The 24,784-nt window shown below is 56.1% G+C and overlaps 7 protein-coding genes across 7 annotated transcripts; 3 read left to right on the forward strand and 4 right to left on the reverse strand.

The window, feature by feature from the left end:
* Window positions 1–594: 594 nt before the first annotated feature.
* Window positions 595–1,855, reverse strand: RPT6 (26S proteasome regulatory subunit 8; the record flags this gene model as incomplete). Its single annotated transcript, XM_071059322.1, has 2 exons — window positions 595–1,529; window positions 1,621–1,855. 2 exons carry the CDS (start codon window positions 1,853–1,855, stop codon window positions 595–597), a joined length of 1,170 nt encoding a protein of 389 aa, XP_070915423.1.
* Window positions 1,856–3,540: 1,685 nt separating this feature from the next.
* Window positions 3,541–7,040, forward strand: MFIFM68171_03903 (Calcium permease; the record flags this gene model as incomplete). Its single annotated transcript, XM_071059323.1, has 2 exons — window positions 3,541–3,724; window positions 3,817–7,040. The coding sequence occupies 2 exons, from the start codon at window positions 3,541–3,543 to the stop codon at window positions 7,038–7,040; spliced, it is 3,408 nt and encodes a 1,135-aa protein (XP_070915424.1).
* Window positions 7,041–9,111: 2,071 nt separating this feature from the next.
* Window positions 9,112–10,502, reverse strand: MFIFM68171_03904 (Nucleoside diphosphate-linked moiety X motif 17; the record flags this gene model as incomplete). The annotated part of the gene is made up of 5 exons (XM_071059324.1): window positions 9,112–9,155; window positions 9,264–9,442; window positions 9,506–9,721; window positions 9,826–10,022; window positions 10,086–10,502. 5 exons carry the CDS (start codon window positions 10,500–10,502, stop codon window positions 9,112–9,114), a joined length of 1,053 nt encoding a protein of 350 aa, XP_070915425.1.
* Window positions 10,503–13,246: 2,744 nt separating this feature from the next.
* Window positions 13,247–14,344, forward strand: MFIFM68171_03905 (3'(2'),5'-bisphosphate nucleotidase; the record flags this gene model as incomplete). The annotated part of the gene is made up of 1 exon (XM_071059325.1): window positions 13,247–14,344. One exon carries the CDS (start codon window positions 13,247–13,249, stop codon window positions 14,342–14,344), a length of 1,098 nt encoding a protein of 365 aa, XP_070915426.1.
* Window positions 14,345–16,688: 2,344 nt separating this feature from the next.
* Window positions 16,689–18,752, reverse strand: PIN4_1 (Peptidyl-prolyl cis-trans isomerase pin4; the record flags this gene model as incomplete). Its single annotated transcript, XM_071059326.1, has 4 exons — window positions 16,689–16,747; window positions 16,807–17,643; window positions 17,726–18,320; window positions 18,393–18,752. The coding sequence occupies 4 exons, from the start codon at window positions 18,750–18,752 to the stop codon at window positions 16,689–16,691; spliced, it is 1,851 nt and encodes a 616-aa protein (XP_070915427.1).
* A 2,673-nt stretch (window positions 18,753–21,425) lies between these two features.
* On the forward strand, window positions 21,426–22,529 carry MFIFM68171_03907 (uncharacterized protein; the record flags this gene model as incomplete). The annotated part of the gene is made up of 1 exon (XM_071059327.1): window positions 21,426–22,529. The coding sequence occupies one exon, from the start codon at window positions 21,426–21,428 to the stop codon at window positions 22,527–22,529; it is 1,104 nt and encodes a 367-aa protein (XP_070915428.1).
* Window positions 22,530–23,476: 947 nt separating this feature from the next.
* On the reverse strand, window positions 23,477–24,393 carry HTZ1 (histone H2A.Z; the record flags this gene model as incomplete). The annotated part of the gene is made up of 3 exons (XM_071059328.1): window positions 23,477–23,665; window positions 23,787–23,918; window positions 24,283–24,393. The coding sequence occupies 3 exons, from the start codon at window positions 24,391–24,393 to the stop codon at window positions 23,477–23,479; spliced, it is 432 nt and encodes a 143-aa protein (XP_070915429.1).
* Window positions 24,394–24,784: the final 391 nt, after the last annotated feature.

Here is a 24,784-nt window from a genome sequence, read left to right on the forward strand (position 1 = left end):
CTCGGCATGCATGCGTTGGAGGAGGGAGGGCACCTCAAGAGGCTTGCATGAGCTAGGCGTTACGGTGGTTTGGTTGAACGTTTCGCTCCCAAACATGGTACATAGGGGGCCACGAGTGTGGGGCAGCAAGGGTGGAAATAGAGTCATCGTTGCCGTATCAAGTTGGAAACCTCGACGAAAGTTGGCTAGGGGGGGCGGGGGTGAACTGTGTGTGTGTGTGTGTGTGTGTGTGTGTGTGTGTGTGTGTATTACGGTGTTCAAACGTGGAGCGATATAAACTACGTTTTGGCAACCACGGCCAGACAGACAAAGAAAACAATAGGAATAGTGAGAACGGCGGTGCAGCGAATAGAGAGCTCATGGATATTTGTCTGGCCGATCGTCTGGTTTTACTGTTTATTACCCCCCTCTCCCCTTGCGTTCCCCCTGTTTTGTACAATACATGTCATGACATGACACAGGGATCATTCTCTCATGGCCCCGTCTTGCGTAATCTCATAAGTTTTTCCTCCTATGCTAAGGGCTCAACAGTTGCTGATCGAGCCAAAAACCCGCCGTCTGATTCTCCACGCCCGCCGCACCTCCGCCACCCAACTAGCGCCAGACCTTGGCAAGCGACACCTCCTTGTCGTCGTGCTTGTTCAGAATCTTGGCCGTGGCAAGCTCAAAGTCCTCCTGGGTAACGTGCACGCGCCTCTCGCGCAGGGCGTACATGCCGGCCTCGGTGCACACGCCCTTGAGCTCGGCGCCCGAGCAGCCGTTCATCTTCTCGGCAATCTTGGTCAGGTTGATGCCGCGCGTCAGGTTCATCTTGCGGCTGTGGATGCGGAGGATGTCGGCGCGCGCCTCGACGCTCGGCGGGGGGAACTCGATCTTTCGGTCGATGCGGCCGGGCCGGAGGAGAGCCGGGTCCAGGATGTCCAACCGGTTCGTCGCCATGATGACCTTGATGTTCTTGGTGGGCTCGAAGCCGTCGAGCTGGTTGAGCAGCTCCAGCATGGTGCGCTGCACCTCGGAATCGCCGCCCGAGGACCCTTCGACGCGCGACGAGCCGATGGAGTCAATCTCGTCCATGAAGATGATGCTGGGCGCGTGCTCCCGCGCCATGACGAATAGCTCGCGCACCATGCGGCTGCCCTCGCCGATGTATTTCTGCACCAATTCCGAGCCCGACACGCGGATGAACTTGCAGTCGGTGTGATGCGCCACGGCCCGCGCCAGTAATGTCTTGCCGGTGCCGGGGGGCCCGTAGAGCAGCACACCCTTTGGCTGGGCGATCCCGAGCGACTCGAAAAGCTCAGGGTGCTTGAGGCCCAGCTCGATGACCTCCTTGATCTCCTTGATCTGCTGGTCTAGACCACCGATCATGTCGTAGGTGCTGTCGGGGACTTTCTCGACCATCATGAGCGAGACGAGCGGGTCGACTGACGAAGGAAGGATCTTTTCGAGTTTATACGAGTCCGACAAGAGAGTTACGCGCTTGCCAACTGTGAGTTTGGAGACATCGACGGAGTCGGCAACGTCGACAACTGCGCACATGCAGCAGGTCAGCGATCTGAGGACGGGCCCGCGACAGCGCGGCGCGAGATACAGAGAGGGGGATGCTGGCCCCGTCCTTACCATATTTCCCTTCGGGATGTACCTTGACGAGGACTTTCTTGGTACTCATCACCTTGACCACCTCGCCCACGTACGAGCCCGGCTGCTGAAGCAGGCCCAGTTCTTCCCTGAGCAACCGTACCCGTGAGTTGTAGTCATTGCGCTGGGCCTCGAGACGCCGTAGGACTGCTTGGCCCTTCAGGATCTCGAGCTGCATCGCCTCGATCTTGTTGTGGTAGTAGTTGTCGAGCGCCATGGTGACGGCGTCGCTCGGGGCGATCAAGGGCGGGTCCCTAGAATAACTGCCTGCTCGTAGCGATCAAAAGCCGACCGTGTTTGCCGAAGAAGGGTCAATGGACGCTGCGGAATCGAAAGGCAGCGGTCGGGGGGTCGATGTCGGGTTTTGCAGGTTCGTTGAATTTGATGCTGGGGGGCGGGATGCGGGCTGAAGGTCCCCGAAGGCAGCTCAGGTCGACGCAATGCCTCTGGCCGCCAACGCCTTACGCCAAGCCCGCCGCAGGCTGCTGGGCTGGCCCCACGCTGTGTGTGCACGTGACCTGGATTTATCTGGAATGTCACCCGCCAAGGAGAGCATTCCTGTCCTGCATCTTCTGATGACCAAATGAACAGCCAAATAAACCCGTTGAGTGCGAAGCAAGAGAGCAATGAAAGTTCCGAACGCTCCCGAACTACGCGCCCATTTGTCCCCGGTCAGTGCCCGACGATACGTCCAGCGGAAGAGATGGTGTAGATCCCAGCCGTGCAAGTTTCCTTGGTTTCTTGTGGCAGCGCGTACGGTACCCCCAAGACGTGGGGGCCTTCGGCTCTTGCAGCGCATGCAGCATGCCGCATCGCGACACACAGCTTGGTTGTATCGGCATTTCATCTCGCGCAATCGGAGGGGACATGGAACATCATTCTCGCGCTGGGCACCAGTGTCGAGGGCATGAAAGCAGGGCATGCTGGGGCACCTAAGGTCCCTTAAGTAAGGAATATCCCAGGCAGTGTTACTGACATGAGCCGGCCAAGCCAAACCTCCAAGTCACGGATTCGAAAACCACAGAGAACCGCGACTTTGAGACTGTGGTTTGTCCTAGGCCTTTGCAGCCCTCGGGAGAATGGTTGGTCTAAAATAGAGTCGGAAGCCTGGACATTACACCCGTCCACTGCGGCGCGTCCCGGGTTTCCTTGTTTTGTCGGTACTGTAGTCAGGCGGGCCAGTTGTGATCCTGCTGGTGACGCCGCATGCTGACCCACCCTCACCAAGACGAACCCCATCCCACTGTCTCGCAATGCGGTGCAGCTACTGAGGCTTGGCGTCATTTGTCTCGGCCTGCCACTGAGATGCTTCTTAAAAGATGGCACTTGCCGTTTCACAACATCAACGCCACCAACTCCTACGGCGTTTGTCCTTTTGTTGCAGTGGCATTCGCATCTTGACGCCGCACGCCGTGCTATTCCTTTCCCTCGGAAAAAGGCCTTGGAAAAAGGATCCTATGTCTCTGGGTCCAGTGGCCATTTCTGTGTTCCAGGTTCATCCTCCCCCCGAGTGAGCCGTGCTGGTCTTTCAGGACCTCTCCCCAACCTCCACGCCAGTGCTCACGCGCTCTGGATAGCGGCAATCCCAGTTTCCGTCGCTTCCAGGATTAAACACCACCTCCTACTACTCTCCCTTGTATTAGGAGAAGCTGTCTGCGAACTGACGTTGCCTACGATATTTTTGCATCTGCCATGCTAGCCGCGGCTTACTGCAGCCGATCCAACACTGCGTTGAACGTTGATAGCTCCGGCCCCCGGTCTTGACAGTCCGAGCACGCTCTGGGACTCATCACACCACGCCAAACCACAGCAATACCCGACGCCAGCAGGGAAAAGCGGGCGGTGACAAATCTGCGTTGTTAGAGCCTTCCTTCTTACATCGCCCAGAAAATCCCCATCGGCATGGCCTCAGCACCACGGCCTGGCGATGAGTCGCCGATTGCACATTCGCCCACCGACACGCGGCGTCCCTCGCGAAGTGACGCCAACTTCCGGCATGACGATCGCCTCGTTGACAGCCTCCAGCCGACAGATACGGTGCGGAGGCGGCCAGAAGGTGGGCATAGCGCTATAAGATGTTCCGCAGGCCCGCCATCTTGGCAGTCTGGGCAGAGCCTCTGCAGACTTGTTGTTTGGGAACCCCTCCAAGCTCGATGGCTAACCTCCCTCGCATGGCAGGTTCCGTGCACAGTCCCGTCGCAGGAAACGCCCCGCGGGCCGATGGAGACCAGTCCCCCGCCGCCGAAGCCTACATTACACAAACAAGCCAGGAAGCTACACGGTCGCCGATGGTGGGGTCCGATCGGGGCCGGGTGCGCCCGCGGAAGCCGGCAATGACGCGTCGCGCGTCTTCCAACATGCAAGCCCCTCATCGCGGCGAGGTTTTCTCGGTCGACGATGGCATCGCCGAGGTCGAGGCTGATGCTGCCGAGCGCCAGCAGAGCTACACGGCGACAATACGGAGACGGGCCCTTGCCCCTCCGGCACTCTCGAGAGTCCACATTGCTCGCAACGAGGATGTCGCGGGGGAGCACCGGGAAGACCATACCGCCCAGGCCGAGGCTGGCACCGCAGATGAGGGCGGCGCAGACACGACAGGAGAGGACCATCACGATGACGGAGACCCGATGCACGACGACGGGGATGTCAGTGATGCCGAGAGCTTCACCTTGAAGGATCGCCAACAGGCCATCAACGAGACGCATCCCTTCGGTATCAGGTTGTGGAAGCCGGCTCTGTACAAGAAGAGCCGGTCGGTGCAAAAGACGGCAGAAGGCGACATCCACTCGTCGCCGGGCGGCCATGTCAGCAACTGGCTGCTGTTCTTCAACATCATCTGGACGCTTGCGTTTGGCTGGTGGATGGCTCTCATTGCCTTTGTCGGCGCCGTCATCTGCTTTCTCTTTGCTGCCACGCATAGCGGGCGAGAGTACGGCCGCGTCTTGTGGGGCCTGGCGGGTTATCTCTTCTATCCCTTCGGCAAGTTCGTTCGGCTGGAACAGCAGGAAGCCTACCTGGACGAGGACCAGGGCGAGGGCAGAAGTATAAGCGAGTATGAACAGTGGCAGAGCGGTGACCTCGAGTATGGCCGTCTCTTCTTTGGGCCGGACACGAATCGCTCCATCATCGGGCGGTCCCGGAGGAGCCTCGACTCGGAACCTGACGAGACCGATAGTCTTCTGGGCAGAGGACGCGGCCATGGCCCCGACGACCTCGATCTTCCCCGAATGAAGCGAAGGCTGTTTGGGCGTGGGCAGTGGAACATCGGCCGCGTGATCTTCTTCGCATTCTTCTATTTCCTAATCACGCCTTCTCTGTTCGCCGTCTCGGCCATCTGCTGGTTCCTGGTCTTCTGGATTCCCATGGGCAAAGTAACAATGCTTCTTTTCGACCATCTTCGGCGCCACCCGCTGGCTCTGTCCTTCGAGTCCGACATTGCCTCGGCTCGGGCACCGGCAGCACCTCACTCTTCCATCCTGGTCTGCACTTATCGGGCTGTTGGCCTCAAGTACTGGAAGTACACCATCGACGGGACCAACATCTTCCTCATCAACCTCCTGGCTATCGTGGGCTTTGTCGTCTTTGACTGGGTCGTGCTGGAGGGCATCTTGCACATGGACAACTTCCTCACGTCGTCGGCGTTCCTCTTTGTCGCAGGCCTCATGTCCATCATCCCGCTCGCCTACTTTATCGGCCAAGCTGTGGCTTCCATCTCGGCTCAGTCATCGATGGGCCTGGGCGCCGCCGTCAATGCGTTTTTCTCGACCCTTGTTGAGGTGTTCCTCTACTGCGTCGCGCTGAAGCAAGGCAAGGCTCAGCTCGTCGAGGGTAGCATCGTCGGAAGCATTTTCGCCGGTATCCTTTTCCTCCCGGGCTTGTCCATGTGTTGCGGGGCCATCAAACGCAAGACGCAGCGATTCAACTCCAAGTCGGCCGGCGTGACTTCGACCATGCTATTGTTTGCAGTCATTGGCGCTTTTGGCCCGACCCTATTCTATCAGATATACGGTACCCACGAGTTGACTTGCCAGGACTGCATCAATTTTGATAACCCCGATCGCGACGGAGGAGCTCTCCGTGACTGCCGTCGTTGCTACTTCTCTCAGGACCCCGCTATCAATGATCGCTTCTACCTTGAGGCGGTGCGTCCCTACTGCTATCTCGCCGCCACCATGTTATTCATGTCCTATGTCATCGGTCTCTGGTTCACGCTCCGCACGCATGCCGCCGTCATCTGGAACACCGATGCCGATGAGAAGAAGCATGACGATCACATCACCCCTCACCACACCCCTCGGCATCCGGCCAATCCCGCGATTGGTGATACCAGCGGCGCGGACATTCGGGATTCGCACTTGTACAAGCGCATCCTTGGCCAGTCCCTGCGCCAAGTCGGGCATCACGCCCAACCAGATGAACAGATGAGGCACGGCTCAGAAGTTCCAGGGGGTGACGCCAACGGCACGCTTCATCTTGTCCCCCCAAAGCCGACAGGCTACGGCAGCGAAACCCATGGCCCTAGCATCAGCATCCCCGGGTTCACCGATGCCGAGAATAACAACCTTGTTCACCAGGTTGCCGAGATTGCCGCAACCGCTGCCACAGTTGCCGCGAGAAACGTGCAAGGATCCAGACGAGCTCACCCGGCGTCGATCTCAACGCCAGCTCACCCGGCCGTCTCCAGCAGCCACGGGGGTTCAGCGCGTGGCAACGTTCTTCCGGGTTATGATGAGGTTGCCGAGCCGGCCGGTGCCCAGGCAGGAGGCGGCCATGGTCACGATGCACCGAACTGGGGCCGACTCAAGAGCTCCATCATATTGATGGGCGCCACGGTACTCTACGCAATCATCGCCGAGATCCTCGTCGACACGGTCGATGTCGTGCTTGAGAGCTTCGAGATCGACGAGAAGTTTCTCGGAATCACGCTGTTTGCGCTCGTGCCGAACACGACCGAGTTCCTCAACGCCATCTCGTTCGCCATGAACGGCAACATCGCCCTCTCGATGGAGATCGGCTCGGCCTACGCCCTGCAGGTCTGTCTGCTGCAGATACCCGCGCTGGTGCTCTTCTCGGCCGTCAACCCCCAGAGCGTGCCCGCCAAGGACATGGCGCGGTACACGTTCAGCCTGCTGTTCCCGCAGTGGGACATGGTGACGGTGATCCTGTGCGTGTTCCTGCTGAGCTACATGTACGGCGAGGGCAAGAGCAACTACTTCAAGGGCAGCATCTTGCTGCTCAGCTACTTGGTCGTCATCATCGGCTACTACTTTAGCGGCTTCGGGACCAGCCTCGACAGCCCGGACAGCGGCGTCAGTCGGTTTGATACCCTGGACGGCAACGGCCAGTGGATGAGTTATAGCTTCAAGACGGTTGGGAGACGCACGTCGGGCGTTGCGTTTTGAGAAGGGGGCCTGGGGTGGTTTTTTTACGGCGTTTGGTGAATGAATGGCTTCGCTCGGCAGGTTTTTTTTTTTTTTTTTTTTTTTTTTTTATTGCCGCTTTTTGCAGATTGGTGTCTCGGCAATTTGTATAAACTGAAACATTGGGTCTTTTGTTACGGAATTGGTTGTAGGCTTCATGGTGGGCCCTTTTTTTTTTTTTTTTCTAGATCATCGCCTAGAGTAACAAGGTTAATTGGATGGGTCCCATGGGTGTTTTGTATGACCAGGGTGTCGTTGTATCGTTTGCTCCCATCGGGGGCAATGCTGCCGCCGTGACATCACTATCCGTAGTGAGTATATATGGTAGGCTCAACGCAATGGGGAGCCTGCCATGCTGCTTGGCTCCAGGGGAGGCCGGCGCGGGGTGGTAATTTTTTTGATTTGTTCCACCCGATGGTTTCTGTTCGAGTAATCCGTTTTCTTTACCTACTTCAGGTAGATACGTAGTGCCGCTAAGGCTCGGCGGACGGCGCGGTTGGTAAATTTGAGCTCCGTCCACTCGACGTTCCTGTTCGAGTACCTCGTTGCAAATAGGGTACGCTTATTGATGGGCCGCAGACGGACAGAAATGTTATGTGAGAGGGAAACACGCGGCTATGTGTTACACGGAGATTGTTGGGCTGGCATAGGGCATAGGGCGTAGGGCATAGTGCTTCTATTTGAATTGTGAATTGCCGTCCCTGCGGATTGACTTGTAGCCCCCTTCTTTCTGACGAAAACCAAAGGGGGGTGTTGGTTATGCGGTCGGCGGATGTGGAACTCCTCCGTTAACAGCACCCAGGTTGCTGGCGTCTATTCTGTTCCCCCTTGCCAGCGAAAAAAAGAATTCCGGCTTTCCCGTCCTTTTTGTTGGTACCGTGGCATCCCTTCTTACAGCTGGTATATATATATATATAGCCTTGGGATCGACACGGCCGCCCGAAAAGAGTAAATGCCGGTGAAAATCTTTCTGGGCAAGGGGTATGGTGGTGGGCTGGTCGATTCAGGCAGAATACAAGATCTTTTTTTTTTTTTCTTTCTTTCTCTTTTTTGTCAGTTATTTTTTTTTTCTCTCAGAGACAGGGGATGATGACGCTGGGAAGCCGGGGGGCTTGCTTCTATCTACCAGCCCGCACGTGTCATTTCGCCCAGCTTCATATATAGTACGGCAGCAACGCGTACTGCGTGCTCCGGGCCAATCGCTTTTCAGCAGCCGCGGAAGGCACCGAGAATTACCAAAGTGCCGTTTGTTCGCGCTGAGGCTTGGCGGAGAATTCGTTGCCTCAATCAATTTGTTTCTGGTCGTGTGTGGTTCTCCCCCCCAGAACCCAAAGCTGTGATTCTACCTGTAGCATCTGAGGAACGACTACCGCTCTGGACTATATATTGCTGGCCCCCAATAGCCAACCACGGCAGTCGGAGACGTCCAGTGGATAGGCTGCAGAAGTGTGGGGGACAGTCCAACGCAATATCGCAACATGTGGGTATATACACCTCTGCTCCCCTTGGCGACGCCAAACTAGGAAGGAGACTGGTGGAAACGCCAGCGACCACGAGGGGGCCAATAATCAATATTACCATTTTGTATCAGGGACTGATCATCTGGAACGAGGAAATTCCGACGGGATAGTACCACTAAGCTCGACTGAATACAACTGGGTTTATGTGATGCTGCTGGAAAAAAAGAAAGAAAAAAAAGGGGGAGGAGGTGGACGACAATGATGGCTCGAGTACGGTACAATGGTAAAACAAGAAGAATTTAACGTCGGACTAGCAGCTCTGCTTGGCAATCTGTAGCATCGCAAAATCCCCCCCGCGAAGAGATCAAGGATGAAAGAACGGCAAACAGGCGGTTTCGTAGGTCTGCCAGTCAGCAGGCGGGAGAACCAGGGCTCCGTGCAGCCCTTTCCTCTAGTAGAAGGCTTTCTCCTCCAACAAACGGGGACGAGCAGTCTCTCTTTTTTTTCTTTCTTTCTCCCTCCCAGAATCGCCCCCCCAGAAATGTCTTGTCTGGTCGGGTGGACGACCCAAACAAGTGCCAGAACGACACGCTTTAAGCCTTGATGGCCATCTCGCCCATGGGCATGGCCTTGAGCCCTATTGTCGCAATGGATTAGCACTTGTTTTTCTCTGCCTTTTTTTTTTTTTTTTTTTTTTTTTTTCCCTTCCTGCCGTCTGTACAGCAGCTAGGAGATGGAGACTTACAGCCATCGACGGGCTCGGGGGCCTGTTGCTTGATGGTGCAGGCGTTGTACTTCTCGGGCGGCTGGTACGTGAGACCGGCGGCGGGGCAGTCGCGGTTCAGGTTGCAGCCGCTGTCCATGGCCCTCTGGAGAGAGTCACCCTTCCAGCCAAAGACGTAGTCACCGTGGGCGGCAGAGCCACTAGTTCATCGTTAGCAATTCTGGGTGCGGGTTTTTTTCCTACAACGTTCGGGGAGGGCATACCCAAGGTTCATGCTGTACATGAAGGCCGGGCCGGAGTCGGGCCAGATGCTCTTGTCGGTGAACGTGGACACGTTCCACATGAGCTCGTACATGACTTGCGGGAGCTTGACGGGGTGAGTCGACGGGCAAGCGCCGCCACCGTTAGCACCGGAGCCCTGGCCGTAAGCGACGTGCGACTTGTGGTCGGGAGAGTCGAGGTTCCTGCCATCCCAGCATCTGTTTTTTTTTTCAAACAAGACAAAGTTAGCGCTTGTTTACCTCACGGCAAGCCACTTTCTGCTCAAGTTTGCGTGAATGGAGAGCGGGAAAGGAATGCATACGCAGGGAAGATGATGGTCTGGCGGATCATCTTGCAGCGAGTCTCCTGGGGGATGCCGACGGTGTCGGAACCAGTGCAAGGAGCACCGCCCACAAAGTTGTTGTCGTTTGTCGATAGCCAGCAGCGGTGGCAGATGTTGCCCCTGGAAACCTGGCTGTCGTCCGTGTTCGCCGCGTTGCCTGCAAGCATACGGAAACCCTAAGTTCGTGTCAGCCACAACCGCCCGGCTCTGCGAGAGGGGTTGGAGGGGTGAGGGCATACAGGCTTGAACGCCGTGACTCTGCCAGCGGGAATGTAGTAGACGTCGAGACCGCCCTTGTTGATGAGCTGGCCCTGGGGGCCGCCGTTGCCGACCTGGGGCACGCGATGATAGCTGCCGTTCTTGGCCTTGAAGAACATGACGGCGGTCCAGTAGTTGGACAGATCCTGGACGAAACTGCACGAGGTGCAGGTCGACCGCTCGGCGAGATCATATTCGACGGGCGTCATGGTGAGGTTGAAGGAGTTGCCGCCCACGATCTGGTGAAGATGGGGGGTGTACCGGACGCCCGGGTTGACCAGGGGGTCGACTCGGTCGACGACCAGCTGCGAGCAGGCGAACCGCAGCATGTTGAACTGCGCAGTAGCGCCGTTGGCCAACAGCGCAACGGCTGCGGCAAGGGAAGCCCACTGATGCATCTTTTGAGTGAGTGGCGCGCGCCGGAGCTCTCGCTTTTTCTCTTGCTTCTCTTTCTTTCCCTTCTCTTTTGACTTTCGTCTGGCGAGACGATCTGGGTCTGCTCGTCGAGGAGTGCTGACCGGAAGCGAACTGGGAGTTGCTCGGTATGGGAAAAGAACGAACTCGTTGAGAAACAGAAAGGGAAAGGACCGCGAGAACCAGGGCCGACGAGATGGCTGACGTCGTACCGCACACTTATACATGGCGTTTCGCGCCTCGCCCCGCCTTTGCCCCTTTCCCTCATTCTAGCCCCGGCCACGGCGACGACCCGGTCAACCAAGGTTCAGCACCTTTCAGGCGCCCGGCAACTACTAACTGCCGATGCTACGGAACAAGTTCGAAGTTCTTCTGTCATTTGGGTATAATATGAATGATTGGTGGGTGGCCGCTCCAGCCGTTATTGGGGTGTCTTGCCGCATTCGTCGACAATTGCCGGAGCTCCGGGGATGGCTGCTTTGCCCTGGGCGCGTGCGAATAAGGTACGCGCCCCCCTCCCATTGAGCCTCCCGGGTAAAAGCAGCCCCATCCAACCCCATACGCCCAATATCCCCCAGTTATTGCACGAGGTCACGCTGCTCGCCCACCGCTCCCCTCGCTTCGGGCTGTGGACACGCCTGATTAATCAAGGGGGCCCGCGGCGGCAAAGCCAGGCCAAGTGACGTATAGGCAGGCGCCCAGCTAGCTATTATTGGGTCCCGAAAACGTGGAGCAAAAAGCAGCCGGGGCCTGGGGTGTGTGTGTGTGTGTCTCTCTGGGGAAGCCGTTTCGTGGAGAGATGATCGCCCGCCGCCCGCCTGTGGGGTTTTGAGGGTGACAATGCCACGCCAAACTTCACCCGCTGTCATGATTGCTGTGGGCTGCTACCATCCTTTTCGGGCCTTCCAAGCATATGGCCAATCAAGACGACAGTGGTTCGGGCGGCAAGTGGCAAGGCGACAGCCGACAACCGAGAGCCAAACAGAGGCAACACAGCCCAGACCCTTGGTGTTCTCGCTCCCTACACGGGCATCCTCATGCTCTGTGTTGTCGACAGATGCCGGAGTGCCCATTTTTTTGATGCTATTCTATGTGAGGCTTGGTCCTATTACGACAAGGCAGCAACGGCTGATCATGGAAACATCAGGTAGCTGGTCGAAAGATCACCATATGCGGTATCCCGGCATGGTTTGAATAATTCTACTTGGCCTTGGAAGCAGGCGCCTGCTGGCCCGAAGCATCTGGGATTCTTGGGAATCCCCTTTCGATCGTTCCTGCTACTAGTCGATTGCATCATTCCTGCTTGGTGCCTCATGGGTACTAGTCAACAGCAGCGCTGGAACAGCATATTACATGCCCCGGCTGTCGTCATCTAAAGAGTAGATACTACCTACTAGTACACGTCTGAGAACTCCGCAGCGTTCTAGAATGGCCCGAATTCCCCCAGACATTACCCTGGAGCCTGGTGACATGGTTCTGTTGCTCGCAGTTTGTGTTTATTCTCGGTTGTTCGGAAGCGCCGCTGCGATCTCTGGGAACTTGCATTCCGCGCACGCTCAGGGTGTCAGCCCAATATAGTGCCCATGACCGGCATCTGATGGGCTTGCACAGAGAAACGACAAGTAGGAGAAGATCTTCGGCTTCTCCTCACGAATGCTCGACCGGGTCTGGAGATGCCCACGTGGCAGCGCCCCCCCCCCTGGGCCAGCGCCAGACTCCCCAGGATGCAGATCCAACCCGCAACCCGGCACCCTGCTTTACCCGCCCAATCTAATCAATCCATCAGCCACACCCAGATATGGTCTGCTCGATCACATCCTGTGAGTCTCATAATCAAGACAGATTCGGCATTTTGTTCCGCCCGCTCTGACACGAGACGTAGACGAGACGAGATGCTTCTGCCATAGAGCTTTCTTTTTCTTTTTCTTTTCTTTCTCCTTTTTTTCCTTTTTTTTTCTTTTTTTTTTTTTCCTTCCTTTGCGTTCCATGTTGACTAACATAGACACTTGGGGCTAAACACACCTCCGGCCATCTGCTCCTGAAGGTAGGTGCCGTGCGGGCTCGATTGTCTTCAAAGCTCTGTGGATGTTGATGACGTTTTCAAAAATATGGATGAGCCGGAAAAGGCCACTTGTAGGCGTAATGGACAGCAACTTGTTCTTCGGCCGCTCTGGAAGCGGGATGTGCCTTATTTTTTCATAAACGCACGGTTCGAACAACATCGGCCTATGACGGAATGGCTCGGATTTGATCATTACTATAAATCCGATTCAGCACGGCTAAGCTGTGTGGGCGGCTGGCCATGTGGTGAATGGTAGTGGAGGGATCCCTCCGGCAGCCGTCCTGCGAGGAGCTCGTGGAGAGTGGGCCAACTGCTGCAGGTGCAGGGAAGGGGTGGCTTTGGAGCTGCCCTCGGCCCAACCGAAGCTCGGAGGGGTGAAAATGGTGTGGCAACCCGTGGCCGGAACCCACCAAACCAACCCGGTTTCTGACCGACTTGGTTCCAAGCCCAACCCGCCTAGAGCGGCCTCAGCCAAAGGCGCATACTACCACCTTAGCTATCGTGGCTTGCCACCACTGACAGCTTTCTCAGTCGTCTCGAGTCCGACGAGCCGTCCTACTCGCGCCACCCATACCAACACAGCCAGTTGATCAGGGTGTTGCTGTCCGGTATCGGGACCGACGACAACTGTTTGTCGTCGACCCAGCCCCCCGACCTCACTCACTCATGGAGAGCCCGTACCGCCACGAGCTCGAGGTTGCCATCCGGGCGGCTCAATCGGCGGCTCATATTAGCCGCCTTGCCCTTTCCGCGGCCCAAGCCGGCGAGCATGCGGGGACCTTTGACGTGGTCAAGGACGATCTGAGTCCCGTCACCGTCGCCGACTTTGCTATCCAGGCCCTGCTCACCCGTTCTCTCCGCGACGTCTTCCCAAGAGACGGGTTTGTGGGCGAGGAGTCGGCCGACGAGCTGAGACAGAATCCAAAGCTGTCGTCCCGTGTGCTCGCCATCCTTGGGCAGGGCCTCGGCGATCCGTCCCGGTTCCCCGATGCTGAGGACCTGTGCGAGGTAATTGATTCTTGCACCACGTCTAGCCCGAGCGGCGCCGACTCCGCGTCGGGGAGGGTCTGGATCTTTGATCCCATCGATGGCACAAAGACTTTCATCCGCCGCGAGCAATACGCCATCAACATCGCCCTGCTCGACCACGGCCGCCAGCTCCTCAGCGTCGTGGCCTGCCCGCTTCTCTCCGCGGACGCCACAGCTCCGGTGACCGATGCTTCCACCGACCCGACCGGGACGGGATGCATCTTGTACGCCGTCCGGGGACATGGCGCCTATGTCAGGCCGCTGCCCGGGGACCCCGGTAAGGTAGAGTCGCGGAGGCTCGAGCGCCACGCAGACAACGTCTCTCTCGACCATCTCCGCTGCGTCACCTGTTGGGCTCAGCTAGACTCGGGCGTGTCCGACGTCCACGAGGCCGTAGCAGAAAAGCTGAATGTGCCATTCCCGGGCTGCGATCTGCTCGGGTGGGTGCCCCGATGGGCAGTCATCTCCCTGGGGCTCGCCAATGTCACCGTGTGGGTGTATAAGAAGCGGGACCGATATGCAAAGATATGGGACCACGCGGGCGCCATGCTGCTCTTTGAAGAAGTGGGAGGCGTCATCACCGATGTCCACGGGAAGCCAATCGATTTGAGCTCAGGCAGAAAGCTCAACGCGAACTTCGGCTTCGTGGCAGCCCCGAGGAACCTCCATCATATAGTGCTGAGGACGGTCCAAGATGTCTTAAGAGAGCAGGGAAAAGAGGAGCTTCTACTTTAATGATTGGCGACTATCACGCGGCGAATCTCAACCATAGACGGAAACCCTGATGCTGCTTTCTTATCCAGGGAGTCCCTGACCACACATTGAGGTGTCCCCTTGGAATCATGCGCTAGTTCGTCTTGACACGTCCTCTGCTATCAAATGGCAGAGTCGCCGCAGTCTTTTGGGACGACTACACCCAGTTCAAAGTCCCTAGACTTGAAGGACTGTCCTTGTACCTTTCCTGCGTGCAAACCCCTTCGACCTCCACAGAAAGCTGCCCATCTCCCATTGTCCCCGTCGGATCCCGAAACCTGACAATCAGCGTATATTGTAATCCGCGGTATACGCGTGCGGCACTTGCTGGTGTATATCTTCGACTGGGTAGCCGTGCAGACAACTCGCTCGCTGCGCAAAGGGCCCTGACCACCCGCCATTATACCGCCCACCCCTTATCATGGTATGCGCTTGAAGTAGTATGCTGCCTAGGAGCACAAGCAGTACGCTCTGGGGCATAACCCGTGACAATCATCAAGATGGGACGAGAGTAGAACGGGGGACCAGATCAGAGGCAAGTTTGCAGGTATACCCCATTCACTCATAACCAGAAATAGCAGCTTAAGCCCCCATTGGTGGAGAGAGAGGTAGGTAGGCAGATCAAACACGAGTATATTGAAGCAAGACCGGAACCCGGAAACGCCGGGGCATAACAGCCATCCAAATGCATCATCTGGGTCAACTAAGACAAACTTTTGTATTTTGTTGTTTTCTTTCCATATGGTGGTGATTAATTCGTAGAACCGCCCCTGTAGTTGCGTCCAGCACGACCGAACCATGTTGAGGCATCTCTCTTGCGGGGATGAAAGGCCGAGTTCCGGGGAGCGGCGGGATTAGGTGGATTGTTGCCGCAGCGTCTTTTCGTCTCCTCGCAGGCGGGACAGGAAATGTGGTGAGGCCCGCCGAGAGGAGGTTGTTGTCATAGCCATCTAGGACGTGACATCATAACACCATAACATTCGTAAAAGCGTGGTGGCGGGCAAGTCTCTGTCATGCTGATTGCTCGGCCGACGGCCAAGCAAGACCGCGGCAGAAGGCCGGCCGAGAGGAGCAGGACCAAACCGATCATTTGTCTGCCGTGTCCATGCTGCAATACGGAGGCTTGCCGAACTCTGACCAGGATTCCGGGATAGATGGTTGCCCATTATGAGGTGTAAGAAAGTCTTTGTATACCCAAGTTCTTCATCTGCGTCCGTTTCTTTTGTGCCATCCGATCGTCGTCGTCATCATCGAGGAGGGTATGGTGCAGGGCTCCGGTGGCACGGCCGAACGAAATCCGTTGTACCATGGTCAGCGTAGCGAGCGGGAAGCACAACGACGCTTCCTCCAGAGGTGAAGTCCCTTTTCTCCGAATCCCTTACACCCCGAAGCCGAATTCGAAGACGACTAGGGGGCCCGAAAAAAAACATGAAAGAAAAAGTGCCGACTGCTTCTGAGAAAAAGATAAAAGAGTCAAACAAGATAGAAAATATTACAATCCTTTTATGTCCTGGAACAGAAGGGTGTTGAGAATGTCTGGAGAACAAGATATGGTCGGCCATGCCATCGGCGCGGATGCTGCCTGAACTCATCCAGTCGGCGAACTCCCCAATTGCGCGGAAGGGGCGAGGAATCGGGCCATCAATGTCATCCATCGCGGCACATAGGTCGTTCAGTTGACTATGTCAACCCCTTACACCGCCCATCTGAATGGAGGCTTGCAACGATAGCTATTGCTTTCCCTCTGCAGCGGGAGCCGTGTAGACGGGAGAAGCAACATCTAGCCCGCCAGGCTCAGGGTCAAGCAATTCTTCTAGTACACTTGACATGATTTACCAAACAGGGTCGCCAGCGCGCCACGTGAGCCAGACGGGGGACGCGGCTCTCCACAACCCGCACACTGTGGCGGGGAAAAAGCACGGGATGGAGAGCCCCCGTTATAGGTACCGATAACGAGATGGGGCACAACTGATGTAACTTGACCGATTTGAAGCCATCTGGTGCGGTGAGAAATGTGCTGCAGCCTCGTGAGAGCGGTAGGTAAAGAACAACCTGCCACTCTTCGGCGATCTAGCCAGGAAATGAATTGGGGCGCGGAAAGCCTCCGAGAAGAGTCTGGTTTCCTGGCTCGAAGTCTCGGAGGTAAACGGTCGGCATCGCACAGGACGCACAGGGGGCAAAGGACCCGTGTACTGGGGTCAACGACGGATGCAACATATCAAGGCGTTCGAGAGAGAATCCGGAGGCTGGAAGTTGGTGGGTTGCCAGAATCCACGAGGACATCGGATGCGGCCGGCCGCAACGTCGGGCGCGGTGCGGAGTCATCTTACTGAAATCTCGACGTCGTGGAAGCTGTTGCCCCACGTACGGCATTGTCGGATGAGTCTAAGCACCTTAGGTCAGTCTGTCGTCCCGATTTGGACAAGGTCAGTTAGTTCACATACCGCTTCCCCGTTGGAGGTGACCGTTGGTCCGGCCTCTTCCGCTGAAGCCTATCCCCTCACCCCAATCGCCGCTAGGGCCGTGAGGTTGACGCTCAGGAACACTGCGAGTGCTGGACCCGTTCAAGCCCGGGCGCTGGCTACCAATTGCACCCGGAGTCTCCCGCGGTCGAAGCCGTCCGCCATTAAAAGGCTCGCCCAGCGACATCGATCCAAGATCCGAGATCAGCATGGATGGATCGTTGTTTGAACCGGTGCCCGGCGTGGTAGGCGTCGTCAGGGAGCTGTTCTGGCCACCGAGGTTGGCGCTATACTCGCCGTACTGGGCAACATTCGGGCCGTGGACGGCGCTCCCCTGTGGGTACCCCGAAGCCGAGAGCGAAGGGCTTGGGGTATAGGAGCGCAAATCGGCAAACGATTTGACACCGCGAAGCGCGTTCAGACCTCCATCCGGGCTGTCCGGAAGTTCAAGTGTTGGTCCGTGCCGGCCTTGTCTGCCCAGCGTGCCATATTGACCAGGTGCATTGGTCCGTGTCTCGGCAAAATCAATCGTTGCCGCACGACTTAAACCCCGACGGTGGGCATCGGCTGAGACGCCAGGAGGCATGTGCAAGGACGCCGTAGCTCCCGTGTCCTTGACGACATGGATCTGCCTATGTTGTCCCTCGCCCACGGACCGGTGTTCGAGACCCATGTTATGCGCCAGAATGTGGACGGTGCGACGCTGCTGGGGCGTGATCGTGCTGGGGAACACGATGATCTCGCGGTTGGGGTCGCTCCGGAAAAGCGTCAACTCGGTGTAAAAGCTCAGCGTATCAGGATTATTGAGGTCCACGTCCCCTGTGATACATTGCGTTGTTAGCCGGCCGGATATCTTTTGATGCAGTCCATCATTTTTTTTTTTTTTTTTTTTATGACTTACGCAGCGGTGAGTTTCGGGACCTAGCGGTGTGGGCAGCGTTCAGCGAATGCATCGAAGATTGCGAATGAAGAGTGATAGGTTGGTGCTGCTCCTCGAGCTGGCCACGCTTCTCCCTCTTTTCTCGCTCGATCCGCTCCCTCTCGTGCTCAGGCAACATCTTCTTGTACTCAACCCTCAGCTTCCTGCCTTGGACCTCGTAGCCGTTTAGCTGTTCGATCACGGTTTGCGTGTCTACGGGGCTCTGGAAATTTGCGAAAGCGAGGCCGCGGAAGATGCCATTGTCAAAATGGTAATTGAAAGCATAAGGCTGCGGCAACCCCAAGTCGGACATGATAGACGTGAGCATTTCCTTCCTCACGTTGAAAGGAATGTTCTTGATAACAATGGCGGTTGGGATCAGATCGTTACCCAGCGCCTTCGGGTCATGCCGAGGATCGTACATGTTGGCCGGATAAACGTGGCGATCGTTTGCGAAAGTCCCGTCGCCGTTCATCATGTTCATCGGCGGGTTGAAGTTGACAACGCCCGAATACTGGGTCGAAGGTGTGTTGAGAGCCTGGCTTCCCAGGCCGGGCTGCTCCTGCATCGTCCATTCCTGGAAAACGGAGTCAGTAAACGGCCGCGGCATGAGTCGTCTGCGGGTCCTAGGAACCGGGGGTGAACCAACCGCCGGGATTGCTCTACGGGCGCCCGGCCGGAGCCTGCCGTCGCCCAAAGCGCCGGTCACGGTGCTCGCTCCAGTGTAGGTCCATCCCTGATTATTGCCCATGAAGCCCTCGGCACCGAAGCCTGGCGTCGGCTGTACTCTGTTATGTCTGAATGCGTTGCTGTCGTAGGTGCCAAAGCGGTCATCACCGGCGAAAAGGGCGGTAGGCGCTTGGCCGACGGAGTCCATCTGTCGCTGATTCAAACGGTTGATGCTGGGAAGGCCGGTCGTGGTGTTGTAACCGGGCCTGGTAGAGCCGGGTGACCGGTTTGGGGCGTTCATCGCGTAAGTCGGGAAGAACAGGTCAGGCGGTTGGTTCATTTTGGTGGCTTGACGGTCGAGGTAGCTGGCATGTAGGCCTAGCAATCCAAACCCCGGCGGACTCGGCTTCCCGAGAGGTCGGACCCAGGCGTTTGTTAGACCGAGATGAGCTTGCCCCGTTGGTACCAGATATCCTGAGCCAAAATCGAATATCGAGTATCGGCAGCCGTCTTCGACGCGGGCGCCCGCAAATGCAGAGTCTCCGAGTGGAGAGGGGTGTGATTTTCAATGACGCGGAAAAGGTTGCTTGCGGGCGTCGCTGGAGGAGGAAAAAAAAAAAAAAAATGAAAAAGGGACGAAGAACAGAACTCTCCACAATACAACACCAGGACGTCTCCGGGCGGCGGAGACTGAGGGAAAAACGGCACTGGAAGAGGGTTTCGAGTATTGAACGTGTCTAAGTCATCACGTCGTCTGCTGCTTCATCGATGTCGTGAAGGGCGGTTGCGCAGGGCCACCGAGAATTGAGATTTGGGGACTGGAGACTTGGGTTGGAGAGGAGGCGATGCAACGAGCCGAGAACTGGCAGCTGCGCCTGACAGGAAACTGGGGGGGGATGGGCTGCCTGGTGCCAACTACCTCATTTTTTGTGTGGCAGATCCACCCGCCCGAATCTTGGCCACAGCCCGGAGGACGGGAATGGGAAGCCCGCCGCCGGAGAGTGCTTGTGCGCGGCTCCAGCTGCTGGACTCACCCTGCTGAGAACCAGATAGCCGTTGTGACGGCAATTGCCCTGTGCGACAGATTGTGTTGCCGACGGTTGATGCTGCAAGGGTCGCGGGAGGGATGTTGTTGTTGTCTTGGTCGAGCAGGTTTGTATTATTACTATTTTTTATTTTTATTTTTATTTTTATTTTGATATTATTATTATTATTATTTTCTTCTTCTTCTTTTTTTTTTTTTTTTTTTTTTTTTTTGTTTTCCTTCATCCTCTCTTTCTCCCTTCGGTCCTGCAGCCGGATCTGGCCAAAAAATCCCAACTCGAAAGGGGTGAAGTATCCATACCGGACGGGAGCAGGGACCCGCAGCGCCTTATCGAACTGCCCCACCCTGCGTGAGGCAGGTAATTACACTAGTTCGTCCCGACAGGGCCAAATTTGTCCCCTTTTCATCACCCTTCTCGGATTCGAATTGTGTTGACCATGACTCAGATCCGTGGCAACTCCTGCTGCTGTGGTGGCCCATCGGTGTGCGAGAAGGCGCCTGCGATTGAGACGCCATTGACTATTAGGTCTATTATTGTCCGTGGCCCCGCCGCGCTCGTGCTGCGACTGGGCCAACGTCTTTGTGATTCAGGCCTGGACATGCGAGGCACAGGCCGCTGAATGGCTGGGAACGATCTGGAGACGGTAATTATCAACTGCTCTGGTGACCCGGTCACGAGCTGGAGAAACTCGTCACGGATTATTTCAGGGATGGAGACCAGTCCGCGCGGTCGGCACCCGAGTGGCTGAGATTGAGAGAAGCAAAGAAGGCATTGAAACACGCACCCCACGGCCAGACACCACACCCGCTTTTACATTACTATATCATTATCGAGGCCGATCATCATCAATTGTTCTCTCGGTGTGGCTGCTGCTGGCTGGCTGTTTCCGTTGATCTTCCAGTCTGCCAGGCGGCCAGCCGTGTTGGCTAAAGCTTGCGTGCACTGTATACCAGTACGTAATTACGTGTCCCGCGGTGAAGCTGATTTGCGGTGGATGATTGGACATGGTAAGGTGAGGTTGAGCCGGAGAGTACCCAGCAGGGTTTCGGACACAAAGAACGTGAGGCACTGTGCCTTTGCATCGGAGCATCGAAACTAGTGTATAAAGCTCTTTAAAGTTCCCTTGCAGATCGCTATCCACCTACCCGAAGGCTGGGAATTCGGACAATAACCTCTTGTGTGGGGCAAGATAATTAGTACTTTGTACATATCTCATGCGTTGCCCAAAATCTTTTATGCGCTGCGCTCCGTATCCAACAGCTCGATTACAGGTACCTACAAACATGCAGTGTGACCCGCATACCAGCCGCACATCTTCCTTCATCAAGCAGTACCGGTTTGAAAATCTGCCTGTTCTAGAACGGCCGTCCTTGATTAGAAGTTGCAGAAGAGTCATAAGTCCATAACCGAACTACAGCCAATTCATATTGACCTCTCTTTTCGCCTAGCAGCCTAGCCTTCAAAGCAGAAGTCGTGGTTGGTAAAATCGACGCCAAGTATCCCGACTAGTTTATCTTGAAACAATCGGCGTACACTTTCGTGATATTCGCCCTGGGCATGCATGATAATGCAATGCGTTGCTACTTCTCATGACTGAAGAGGAAAGGCTCTTTGACTGCGCTCTGCCTCCTGACTCCTCTGGAAGAGATTGCCTGATACGTCGTAAGCAGATGATAGTTGGGAAACAAAAGTACAAAGATATGATGGGTTGTGCATTAATCGACAGGCAATTCCAAATTTGAACTTGGTCTTTGTTCTATATGGGGTATAATCGATTGTACCGCTTCCCGTTACTTTGTTGTCGCTCTCTCACATCTTGTTGAAGACAGCGAACCTGAACACGGCGCTTTGAACATAGACCTTAGTACCTTAATACCTACCTTACTATTCACCGACGCGTCGCAGAATTCCTCTCCTTGCTACTTCCTCATTTCCATGAATATTTTCCATTTCAGCCACTAGACAACATGTCTCGAAGGTCAAGCTCGAAAAGTTACCTACCCCAGGTCGTGCTCCCAGACGAGACAACCATCTTGCCGGGCCACCCAAGCTCCACGGCAAGTTTAGTGGCTACAAGTGCTGAGACAGCTCAGAACTCAGCATTGCCAACCAGTTCGACACGGTCCGTATCACTTCAAGTTTCAAGCCCTCTACCGCTGCCGCCAACCCCCTACCCATGGTTATGGCAATGCCATAAATGCTCCATGGTGTATCAGCTGGGCTGTACCCGTCGCTGCTTGGAGTGTAGTCACGAGTTCTGCACAACAATACGACACGAGAAATCGAGCCGCTTCCGTTCGGGGAAAAAGCACAAGAAGACGTGCAGGTCCGAGTTTGACTACATTGCCTGGGCGGCCTGGGGCGCATTCCGCCGGACCGCGGCCATCCAGGCCGATGCGGCCACGGAAAAGCACACACTCGCCTCTACCACCAACGGTTCGACTTGCGAAACGACCAGGAAGCGGAGGAAAAGTCGTGCATCGGGATCCTCACCTACTTCTCGGCTAAGTCATGATACGTTTGCCCGCTGGGAATTGGCACCGGAGGACGACGACGACTGGGACGGCACAGAAGCACTACAGAGCCAAAAGTGGCGCCCGCTTAACGACGCAGAACAGAAGGAGATTACCAGCCTCAAGGAGGAAATGTATATCCGGCGGGAACACAATTGCTGGCTTCACTGCGACTACCCATCTGAATGCCTCCACGCCATTCATGGAGCTTGGTTGCGGACTGGAATTCCCGGAACCAGTGAGGAGAGAACAATTTCCAGAGATCATGACAACCAGCCTGGCCAGACCCGCGAGCGGGAGCGAGACTCGCTTGCCGCTGGGTCAGCAGAATACGGGAACAGGGAAGTCGAGGTCAACGGCGTCGACTCTAACAACCAGGAGAACACCTACCATCCGGAGCAGCACTCGATATTTGAGCTGTGTGTGAACTCTACTGACACATATAGAGACGGAGAACACGGCCAGATCTTCGGGGCCCCAGCGGACACTGATTTCTTATCCCCGTGGGCGTCTTCTGAGGAGGATGACTTCTGCGACATGGATTTTGATGCGGCATGAATTGGCGAGCCGAACCACATCACCGTATTTCCAAGAAAAAGAGTAAACAAACCCCAAAGGCTTGTAGAACGGCACGGTCAAACTAGGTAAATATATCAAGCCTGTGGGCTTTGCTGGCAAGCCCAATACTACATAGAGCAGGGAGAAAAAGCCAATGCGGCATTCATACGACAAATTGCCCTGATAAGTGGCTGGTTGATATGTGACGTATACGATATTTTGATCGAGATGAGATGAATCCAGACCAGGGAGAGTGCTACATGAGAATCCGGCATTCTCATGCTCATAAATGGGAATAGGGTGACAAACGCAACGGAATTGTTCCCAATTTTGTTGATTTCCTTCCATGGCTGCCTTGCCTCACCGCGCGAGTCAAAAAGCACAGTTTGCACACACAACCGCCTTTAGGAGGCTCAGCGCAGTAGCAGGCCTGCGTGCAGCTACCTCAACATACCAACCAGTTGCCCCTGGCCCTACCGGCGACCTTTGAAAGGACAGTACCTTATTGTGTTGTTACATATGTCGGAGCCACATGGTAATGGATGGGACGCAAAAACCCAAGGCTACACCGCTCGTTCTCTCGCCCCAATTCCCATCCCGGATCAACAGGGGCATTTCTCGCCCAACCCTCCACACGCTTTGGAATCTTGTGCCGCAGGCCTCAGGCAAAAGAGTGGCTGACTTGTGCAACCGGCCTTGGTGGCCCGACTCGCCAACGGGCCCCGACTTAAAATAAGGAAGAAAAAGAAACGGCAAAGAAAAAATAACAATAAAAAAAAAAAAAAAGAAATTAGACCCCGCGGCAGTCAGACTCGGCGTTGGAAACAGAAAGACCTGTACCGAGCTGTCCCGCATATACCGCGTGCAAATAAGGGCTTTTCTTCAGTGCTTTGCAGCCCGAAACGTCCAGTTCCCCAAAAGAAGCTGGCCGATCTACCTCAGCTCTCTTATGCCTCGGCCGCCTTGACCTTCTTCTTCTGCTCCACCTTGAGAAGGAGGGCGCGATTGATGTGTGGGAGGACACCGCCGAAGGCGATGGTGGCGCGGATCAGGGTATCCAGTTCCTCATCACCACGGATGGCTAGCTGGAGGTGGCGAGGTGTGATACGCTTCACCTTGAGATCCTTGGCTGCGTTCTGTGTGGCGGGATGCGGTGTTAGTCAAGGGCCCGTGGGTACGGGGAGAGCAACTGGGGGGCATTGGCGGAAAGGCGCCAGCCGAGCCCGCTGGGGGTCCGACAGCAAAGAGAACACGTACCCCCGCAAGTTCAAGCACCTCGGCGGTGAGATACTCCAGCACAGCAGTAACGTAAACGGCAGCCTTGGCGCCGACGCGCATCTTGTTTTGTGTGTTCTGCTTCAGGAAACGTTTGACACGGCCGCAAGGGAACTGGAGCGCGAATCGTCAGCGGCAGATATGGCAAGCAAAGAAATGACAACAACTGGGGAAAACAATAAGTGCGCGTCCACTGTCTTGCTTGCCGGGGCGAACACCGAGTGCGGGGCCCGTCATTTGAGCCAAACACGCAGTCGCTAGGGCAGGCAGGCCGTCGCGATCAACGCACTACGACGGCAGAGGCGGGCGGGCCATTGAACAGGCGGTGATGTAAGAGAACAACACGGTGTTGTTGGGGGAATGCAGGGGAAACGCGTGTGGCAGTATCGCCCGGAAGCGACTCCAGGGTGCGCTTGATAGGGCGAGGATACACCAGCGACAAAAATGCATGAAACTCGAGAGCAGCGACGCGACATACCTGCAGGCCGGCGCGTTGCGAATGGCTTTGCTGCTTCTTGGGGCCATCGACGCCAGAGGTCTTGCCGCCGGAGCTCTTGCCTCCCGAAGACTTGCCCTTTCCACCAGCCATTGTTGGGATGCGGGCGGCGGATTGCGCGGGGTGATTTGCAAGTTAAAAATAAGGCGAAAAAAAAGCGTCGCGAAAGATTGGAACGATGCGCGGTGTCGATGCTTATGACGCGACGGCAGGCGATTCGGGACGATGTGGTGGGTTTGGGGGGTGGGTTTGCAGACGGCGTCGGAATCGCGATGGTTGGTGTTGACGAGTCGAAAATTCAGCACCTGGGCAGGCTTGCTGCTGATGATGCCTCGAGGTTGCTGTTTGTTAGGTTGCTTTGGCAGAGCTCCCGCCCCCCAAAGCTAAGCGAGCTTTGTGTGCTCTGATTTGTGACGCGGGTCCCCATGTGCCCACATGCCTCCGGTTTGTGCGGCGGGCGGTAGGCACCAGGTGCGCAATTTGA

The sequence above is a fragment of the Madurella fahalii genome, assembly GCF_045866475.1.
Source record: "Madurella fahalii IFM 68171 DNA, scaffold_2, whole genome shotgun sequence".
Classification (NCBI taxonomy): Eukaryota; Fungi; Ascomycota; class Sordariomycetes; order Sordariales; genus Madurella; species Madurella fahalii.